This window comes from Medicago sativa, chromosome 5, assembly GCF_051527215.1.
Source record: "Medicago sativa cultivar Bolivia chromosome 5, Bolivia_mono, whole genome shotgun sequence".
NCBI classification, from domain to species: Eukaryota; Viridiplantae; Streptophyta; class Magnoliopsida; order Fabales; family Fabaceae; genus Medicago; species Medicago sativa.
Genome location: NC_140753.1, coordinates 903,726 through 913,729, shown reverse-complemented (window position 1 = coordinate 913,729; position 10,004 = coordinate 903,726). Strand labels below are relative to the sequence as shown.

Sequence of the window (10,004 nt, the reverse complement as noted above, 5' to 3'; positions counted from 1 at the left end):
TTCAGAAATTCGCACTGCGTTTTTTTATTTGTTTTATTTTTTGGTTCTATGAAGTGCGCTTGAGAAGACCAGAAATGAAACAAGTTCCAGTAACCAAAAAAGATGTATTGCTACCATTTCTGTAACTCTATTCCTAACTCATACTAGGATTCAACTTTACAAGATAATCTATCGAAGCTATCAAAATCTAAGAATATTATAGAGGTATTATCCTTGGTTTTGTTTGTTCTAGCTTCACTCAACAACAAACTAGCAATCTTTTCTGCTGTATTCTCTCTATCTGTATTGTACCGCTCCCTCGCCTGTGCAATTCAGAAAGCAAACTATTAGAGCAAGTTCATCGGAAATAGAAAAAAATAATATTACAACTAAAAACAGTTTGTTAATACAATACCTGAAGCACTAGCTGAATCGCCTTCTTCGAACTGACGACATCCCATAACCCATCACTGAAAATTGAACAGATATACCGAAGTTATTCAACACGGTCTAAAGAAAAATGCAAATGTTCAAACAAATAAACTAGTGACTTTCACCGCAATTGGGTACACCCTTATTTGCTCACTCGCACAAACTCACTTTAGAATAACTCCTTCCTTCTGGATGGAAAATTATTTGAAGATGATGACAGTGGAAAATGATAATCAGAATATACATTTAGCTATGGAAAATTTATAAAAACAAAATCACCTAGCCAGAAGAGCAAAAGCCTTGCTTGATTGGTGAATATGCACAGCCTCACTTATATAAGGTTCTGAACTGAACCGGGAATCCTGCTGTTTTAGGAATTTGTCACCAAGCATCCTTGCAAGATTTATACCTGCATCAAGTTAAGGACCACAATCAGTAAGTTGTCATGTCAAGATCCTAGCCCAGGAAAATTATGTTTCAGTGACTTTTTCCTCCTTCATACCATATAGCCGTGTTTCCCCATCTTTCAATGGTTCACCTGTCCCTTCCATTCTGAGTCTTTCAGAATGGTTTGATATCTTGTGATCTTCTGTCATCTTGATTTGTTGGCCATCAACACTGACAAAAATAATTAACAATGAGTTTCATACAGGCATAAATTACGCATAATATTCCTTTCATTTTATGCCAGCATAACCACTGCCATCTATAATGCCAACGAATTTATAAATGGATAAAACTGCATATATTTTTTTTTTTTTGACGATGATAAAACTGCATATTGCTATCAACAGCAACTTGAAAATTCTAACCGAGTCTCCATTCATCAAATTTCTCTGCTATGCTATCCACTTTGAAAGTTCCAGAACTACAGGAATCTCAACATAGCTAGAAAAGAGAAGCTAGCATCACCCAACATAACCATATTATTTTGTTTCTGATAACCCAATAGTCATGTTGCCCACCCACGAACCATTCAAAATTCAGAGAATTCAAGCATTCCAGCTGGGTAGATAAACATACCTCATAATGCATTCAGAATCTCCAACATTTGCACATTGTGCATAGAAATTATCATCGCGGTCAGCCCACACCAGAAGCACTGTTGCTGTACATCCCTGCATAGATTTGTTATCGAAATATACAAACCATAAATACAGAAGGTTGATATAGAAAATAAGACCAAAAACTCATGCATATAAGGATAAGTTAAGCAAGACCAAAGTGAGACGCAAAAGTCAAACAAGATAAAACCAAAGTGGTACGCAAAAGTCAAACAAGATAAAAATGACCACAGTACCTCATAAGAGTTATTTATGCCTGCTTCTGTTTGAGAAAATGCATCTCGAAGAATATCAGAAGCATCACGAAGTAACAAAACCCTCTCCCTTCTTGATGAATCCGACAAGATACTAGAAATTATCTCGGGAAAAAGTCTGAAAATATAATTACAGAAAGTTAGTAATGTTTTGCAGATAGAGAATAATGACTTCGGATGGAAAAAAACATATGCATTGAACATTTGATTAATTATAAAAGGAATGCATTTTTGGTAAATACTTCCTTTTACTATAGGTTCCAGTTTTCTTTGCAAATTGCCAGTAACGAAATTCTGTGTCCAGACACCATGTCATTATACTATTATAGTTAGCATCAACTGGTTTTTATTACAGCAGATAATCCCAATAAAACTAGAGTACCAGAAAAACCAGTCATGTTGTTTGTTACATCTGTGATCAAGGGCTAAGAATTACTTCAAACAAATGCAAGCATACGCGGGTGAATCTCAATATTTGACCTGGCTTATTGTGTCCTTATTATCTACATATATTGATGGTCTAAAACCTTAAAACAATTCCTTCATAGAACTTGGTGAAGATAAAAAATATGAGGTGCAGTAAGTCTCAGCGTACACTATTGGTGCAGGACAAATGACAATGGAATCCACTTTAAGCAGTACAGCAGTATTGGAAGTGCAAATGATGACGGATGAAAATCAGCAAAATTACATGGATTCAGATAGGAAAGGAGGAAACGAAATGAAAGAAACCATGAAGATTTTTCTCGTTTATAGTATTAGAATCCAAATTCTCATCCTAATCAAATCAGGAAACAAATTAGGGAATATGGAATCCAATCCTACGAGATCGTCTAATTCAGTTTAGGGTAAAAGTCACAATTACAATCTTAGTAGTTATCAATTATCATCTATATATTCTAATAGTAGACAAGTCAATACAGTCAATTGAATAGTATACTTCATATTTAATAATTCAATCAACTATAGTATAATATAAACGTTACTGAAACATCATAAATCTATTGACGTAGTAAATATATTTAAGCTACTAAATGATGTGGGAGAAAGTTGTAACAGCAACGTATAATTATAGAACAGTAAGTAGATGATGTTTGGATATAATACTGATATTCAAGTTAATGGATTAAAGAGACTAGATTAAATTATTTATATTCATCGAGTCCACTGTTCATAGTCACCAACATAGAGCAAAGTACAGAACTGGCAAGCATTAATCTATGAGTTTCATTAAAATGGCAACCATCAAACATGGCTGACCTAAGGAAGAAAATACTAACTTGCTAGCAGATTTGGCAGCCGCATCGCCACTGTGCCCGTCACAAATGCCAAAAAGTCCAAACTGAAAATTAGGCACAGAAATGAGTTAGCTCTCTCTGGAAATTGAGAAATAAAGAAGTTGAAGAGATCTTCATTGAAAAAGAGCGATTAATAAATTACGAACCTTATCCAGTCCAGGTAGAGGCCATTGATAGTAGCAAACATCCTCCATAGGAAGTTTTTTTCCTCCTCGACGCAAAGACATGGGATCTGATGCCATACCAACTCCAAAGGGGATGTGATGATGATTTTGTGAAGTGATATGAACCTGTCATACATTAAACCACATGGCAGAATAAATAGGAATGTCTTTTACGGAAAAAACAGAAGAAAATCTATAACAGCATAAAAAATAACCACAGCAACATACTCTGTCATACGACGTCAATGTAAATGACAGAGCAGTGCAAAACAGATAAAACTAACTCTACAGGAACAACAAACACCGCCAAAATCTTTCCAACTAGGTGGGGTTGGCTACATTGATCAATCTACATCATAAAGCTCTGTCATGAATCATATTTAATGATAGACCAATTAGACCCTTTAACGTTGAATCCCTTTTACTGAATTGGCCGCAGCTATAGCGGTAATATATGTAGCTTGGCCGCAGCTATAGCGGTAATATATGTAGCAGAATTTCAACGAACCGCTGCTATTTCGCGATACGCTATTTAGTACAAAATATTGTCATATAGCGGCTATAGCTGCACTATTGCGCAGCGGAATTTTAGCAATCCGCAATTGACATCACTTGTTTGGCCAATAGTTTTCTTCCGTCTCCTCCTACCTCTAACTATTGGAAGAGTAAGTAATTTAATTCTAACAAATTAAAAATTAATTAAAACAGACTTTGGCAATGTTATCGATGGCAATGGACCATGGCGGAAAGCCAAAAATCTGACATATCAGCTAACATATGGCACATCCATATCCGAGTACGGCACCGTGGCGCCGCCATCCTTCACAAATTGGCCATGTTGGTTTTCCAAAAATCCACCACCGATATCCGCCATGGCCGGTATTTGACAGCACTGGACTTTGGAAATATGTATGTAGAGTTTTTTCTATAACAAATAACAGTTCAGGAGAGGAAGGAGATTGAATTTGATAAAGGCTTAAATAAGTTTTCAATTCCTTAAACAGTGACTTTCGGAAATTAGTCCTTATTTGAATTTCACTCATTAATAGTCATCGAATTCATTAGGGACTAAACGCACATCATTTTTAGGGAGTAAAATGCGCAATTTTGTTAAATATAAGAACTACAAAAGGAAAAACATCCAATTAAGGACAAATGTCAAAGATCGACATTTTTCCGGGGCTAAAAACAACATTCTTAAACCGAAAATAACTACATTCCAGATTCGATCTAGCTAAAGTCTTATTTTGAATGCACAAGTTATTCTAAATGTATCTCACAGAAATAGTCATATTCAATAAAAAATTTCCCTCTTATACATCTGCATGCATGAAATAGGACAGGACAAGTATGTTTCCATGGAATACAAATTTTGGATTGTAAAGGAAAGCAAAATACGCTGCAATTATAAATTACCAACTTCAATTCATTTGACCTGTAAAAGCGACATACAATATCTTCACGTAGATAGTATCATGCATACAAGTTTAAGCAAGCTTTGCATCTATCATCTATGACAATAAAGAAAATCTAAGCATAAGCAAATGGCAGCACCTTCACATAAGGTGGTTCCTTCAAAACTCATACTTACAATTATTTTCGATGTTGTTCCAAGTGTTATAACATCTCCATTAGCAAGATTCATCGGATCTCCCCAATGCCTACGTTCAGTGTCCAGACGATTGATTGACTTAGAATTCAACAGTGTTCCATTCAGGCTACCCATATCCACCAGCTCCCATTTCATCGTCTGAAAATTCAATTTAAACAACAATGATAGCTCAGAATAACACACATAAATACGTCGTATAAAAAAATCCAATCATAAATCTAATAGAAACAAATAGGGTTTACATCCAAATTCCACTTGATCAAAGCATGCTTCCCCGAAACTTCATTATCCTTTATCAAAAAATCACTAGGAAAAATCCGTCCCAACGTCAACGGTAAACGAGAAGTCTCCGTCGATTGTACAGACCATTGTTGCCCGCGAGAAGGACCACTGATAACCTCAAGAGTAAGACAACTTCCTGCACTTCTAAAACAACAATACGTTATCCCCATTAACACACAATATACAAATACACAAAATTCAACAAAAAAAACTCAATCACTATAAAAAGAGTTAAAAAAATTACTTTGATCGCTGATATCTTTCTCCACAAAATCCTGCAATCTAGTATCATTTCGAAAATCGTTCTTTGGAATTTGAGCTAAAACAGGAGCATGATCAACAACCTTAACAACTTCACCAACATGATGATCAACAACATCCTCAGTGATTACATCAACAACCAAACTATCAGCAACAACACCGCCACCTTGTTGAAAATTATTGGAAACAGGAACATTATGAAACCTTTGTTTATGAACAAGAGCTTGTCCATGTGTTCTTGGAGAACGAAAATTAACTTCATTGGGATAATAACACGCACCTTCAAGATCATAATCCCTAGATAATAATCCATTATTATTATTATTATTACTAATATTTTGATTATCTTCAACTAATGGCCTCTCTAATTCATCAGCAGAACCCTAATCAAATGAATACAGATCAAGATTAGGTTTAATAATGAAATCATGATTAATAAAGAAGATTAATGATTAATTATTACCTTGATGAAAGAACGAAAACGAGAAGAGAAAAAGAAGCGCCATGGTTTGAAGAGAAAGAAAAGGAAAATGAAGATGAGAAGAAGCATAAGGAGAAGAAGCACAGTCACAATGTTTTGTAACATCGTTTGTTCCATCTTCGCGACACAACACACACAATTTTTTTGAGATTGGGTTTGGGTTTGCGACAATTTCGTTCTTTGAAATAGTCACTTCTTTTTTCCTTCTTCTTTTTTCCATTAATGTGCTGATTTTGCTAATTATTACAAAGATTTTTCTATTATGTGTATTTCATTTTTTTACCCTTTTCTTTTTACGCGTTTTCTCTTTATTTCATCTTTTATTACATTTTCTAACAATAAACAAACTAATCTATATACTTCCTCGTATAAATCATTTTACATTTTACATTGATGAAACTCTTTAAACAATTATCGGCTTAATGTTTTCTAATATTTTTGTTTGTTGCGTTTAGATGGGTTGGACTACAAGATTAATTTGGATTATCTTCTTTATGTTTATCTCGTAACTCAGGTTCTCTCTTAATCTCATCCTCTCTCTCATGATTATATTTTAAATTTTTAATAAATAAATAGCGAGTTTAAAAGAGAATAGAGAGCCACAAATATATTCTAACGTTGGTTGTATGAGTACGACCTTGTAAATGAGTCAACTTTTTTATTAACTAAGTCAACATTCATTAACATGTGTATTCCTACCTTCTTTTGGACTTGATTCATTTGTAATATTTTTATTAATATCAAATCATGGTTTTGTAATTTTATTTTAACTATATTCTTTTAGACAAGGTAATAAAATATTGTAAAAAAAAAAAGACAAAAAATTCATAAAAAAATTGAAATGCTTCTAACGTTGGTTTGATATTTTTATACTAAGTGTATTCTTTTAAATGATGCAGTCAAATATTATCAAAAAAGATAATAAATGCCCAAAAAGATGAATTTATTTTACCAAATTTCAAATAATAATTTCATATATTTATTCTTTTAAAAGAGGCAATGAAATATTATGAAAAAACATACAATAAATGCATAAAAAAAATTAATTTGAAATGTTTTTATCAAATTTAAATCATGAATCCATATAACCAAGTGATTGAGCTCATATGTTAATGAGTCTCACTATAAGACATATCATTGTATAGAACCCGAGTTTGATTCATAGATCGAATAATTTTTTATCAGATTTTATTTACCTTTTGGTCGAACTCCAGATTACTGGACCTCATTCCTCTAAAAATCGGAGGGTTAACACAAAAACATGAATCTGTATTTTTATTTTAATTGTATTATTTTAAAGAAAAAATGCAATAACATATCATATAAAAACATACAATGAATGCATAAAAACACAATTAATTGAAACTATTCTAGAGTTTTCTTTATTTTTATTTAATAATTTTAAAAGATTTATATATTTTTAAATTTAATAAATAAACTATTTATATTAAAGATGACATTTATAATTTGTTCAACATTAGTGAACTAATTCAAGTTAAGAGGACCTTTAAAAAAAATCAAATTAAAAGGATGAGTAATAGTCATAGTTTAAATCCTAATGGAGAAAAACAAATTAAGTTGAAGGTAATTTAATCATACTCTTTTTTTACATTGTATTATTATTTTATTTTACATTTCGAAAGAGACTGTTTTTTTGTGCAATTCTTCAAAAATAATAGCACCTTTTATTTTCATAATGAGACCAACAAAAAACACATTTTCTTCTTCCTAAAATAAACACATTTTCTTCCACTTTCATAAAATTAAGAGCGACCTATAAGATATGGCAATTGGCAAGGTACCTTGTTTCACAAAGGAAAGATTGAAGGACTTGAATATAATTGTAACAATAATAATACACAAATTATTATGATATACATATATTGTATAAATGATAGATAACGAATTGCATACCTTTAGATCCATAACAACGGAATGGTGATCAAAAGTATGATCAGTAGAGATTGCTAGTGTACTCACTACTACCTTATGTCCAATGTGGTCTTTATAGTTCTTTAACCGTCTAATAGACAATGATTAAAAATAGTCGCATTATTATCTTTTTGACTATAATAAATAGTCACATTATTAGAGTTAGAAAACTTTTATCGGGCATCTCTCAAAAAAAAAAAACTTTTATCGGGCATAATAAAATGATCTGATCCAATCTAACTAAGCCCAACAAATAATTTATCATTCCTTAATAATAATAATTAATTATGTCAAAAAAAAATTATGTCAATCTATAATTGATTAATTAAAAAATAAATAAAAACTCTTATCTCCTCTATAAAAACAGAGAGCGTTTATCTCAATCTCGTTTGAATCTCAGTAATTTACTATATTTCATCTCATCACACTAATAATTTACAATTACAATTAAAGAAAATTGAAGTTTTTACCACAAATCAATAAATGGCATTTGTACAAATTAGCTTATCAACAAAATTGCTTTATCACATTCTTACCTTTGCCATTCAAAAAAACACGTACATCCGGAAGATATTCCATATGCGTATTTAGGGGGGCCTTAGAAATATTGGAGGGCTGAAGAGAAACGTTCCAAAAAAGTTCCAATAGCCCAACTTCATCAATGTAAATTACTAGACCCAAAAAACATAACGTACCTTGAAAATTGTTCTATGTGCCCCTTTAATTGCTCACAAGCCCCAAAAATACCTTTTATATAATGTTCGGGAGTTACACTATGGGACTAGGAGTTAAGTTCCTATATTCTTAGAAGACAACATTTGTTTGGTTCCTTATTCTCATTTCAGTTGTGATTCATAGAAGAAGGTTGCAACAACATTATCCCTCAAACTCGTATACGACATTGTTGGACCAATCATCTCAATCTAGGTTGTGCCTTGTTTCCTTCATAGACAAATGAGATTTTTCTGAAAACTTGTTTTGACCTCTAAATCAATTTTTTAACTGTGAAGTCATTGGTTTTTCCTCAATCCTTATATTTTCTTTCTGTGATTTTTTTCTTGCAAGAGAAAGATCTAGAACTTTGTTTCTTAACCTGAAAAATTATAATAAAAAAGTGAGGGGGTTAAAAAATTATAATCGAAGCATAACTTTCAAGAGCATCAAAATGCAACATTTTTGAAATTTTATGAGGGTCTGTAAACAATGTAGATGCCTATAGAGCAACTTTAGCTACCAAAGTCCAAAACCGAACTGATGTTGGTAATAATAATATGCAAAATGGTGGTTGAGGAAATGTTGAATTAGGTGGAGGTTAAAATAATTCAAGTTTGGTTACAGTTAATGATGAATAAAGTGTTTTATCTAGGTTGAGTTTGATGATGATGGTCAGGATGCTCGTGAAGATGATGGTGATGATTTTGATGTTGGACAAGATTTCATGGGAGCTTTGGATGTTTGAAGACATTCACATATATGTTTTATGATTTTTTGGAATATATAGTAGCAAACTAAGAAGGAACTCAAATCTTATCTACTTACTTTTCTACATTGCTTTGCTCTAATATGGGTTTTTTTTTTGTTAAAATGTTTGTTACAGAGTTTGAAACTTTAATTTTTATGTTAATTGGTGTTCTATTATAAATATATATGTCATTTATGTGTCACTTACATATTTTTCAAAGTCAATTTTAATTTTTCGTAGACTCATACGAGTCTACAGACCTTTTTCGAGTCTATGTAGACTCGCGAGTCTGACAACCTTGCTAACAATACTTTTTGACGACTAATACTAACATCTCTTAAACCAATGAGTGAATCTCTCGCATATTTTCTAGTGAAAAATTCAATCATTTTTATTTTAAGTATCGATATATAATAACAAATTATCATTCTATGCACACTAGCATTGTATATAATTGAATAACATTGTTTATGTAAGCATAATTTAGTTGGTAGAGATATTGCAATATGTAGGAGTTGAAGTTACAATTCGTATTTCTCACTTGTTTATAATACATATTTTTAAGAAATGTGATCATAAAAAATTTAAAAATAAAAAGAGGGAAATTTGGACTTCATCTTCTCAAAGAACTAGGAACCCTAAATAGCTAATCCAAAATTTCATTGTGGTCGGTCGACCACACTTCTCTTCCTACTCTGTTTGACACTGCACTTTTCTATTCACGCTACTATCTTCGTTGTGGCTAACATCTTTGCGTCCGTCTTTCCATGCAACATTACTTGA

General features: G+C 32.1%; 1 protein-coding gene across 4 annotated transcripts; it reads right to left on the bottom strand.

Moving 5' to 3' along the window:
- KAPP (kinase associated protein phosphatase) lies at positions 1 to 5,979 on the bottom strand. Of its 4 annotated transcripts, XR_015011261.1 has the most exons (14): positions 5,810 to 5,979; positions 5,627 to 5,729; positions 5,330 to 5,512; positions 5,046 to 5,221; positions 4,783 to 4,941; positions 3,174 to 3,317; positions 3,010 to 3,071; positions 1,712 to 1,847; positions 1,435 to 1,529; positions 914 to 1,029; positions 691 to 820; positions 537 to 599; positions 395 to 449; positions 1 to 302 (listed from the first exon to the last, which is right to left on the bottom strand). XR_015011261.1 is itself a non-coding variant. In XM_085712118.1 (13 exons), the coding sequence occupies exons 1-13, from the start codon at positions 5,942 to 5,944 to the stop codon at positions 144 to 146; spliced, it is 1,653 nt and encodes a 550-aa protein (XP_085568244.1). In that variant the 5' UTR covers positions 5,945 to 5,979; the 3' UTR covers positions 1 to 143. The 4 variants fall into 4 exon arrangements, 2 of the variants coding, with proteins under 2 accessions (XP_085568244.1, XP_085568243.1); XR_015011260.1 differs by having other exon boundaries at positions 5,330 to 5,729; XM_085712118.1 differs by lacking the exon at positions 537 to 599.
- Between the last annotated feature and the right edge of the window lie 4,025 nt (positions 5,980 to 10,004).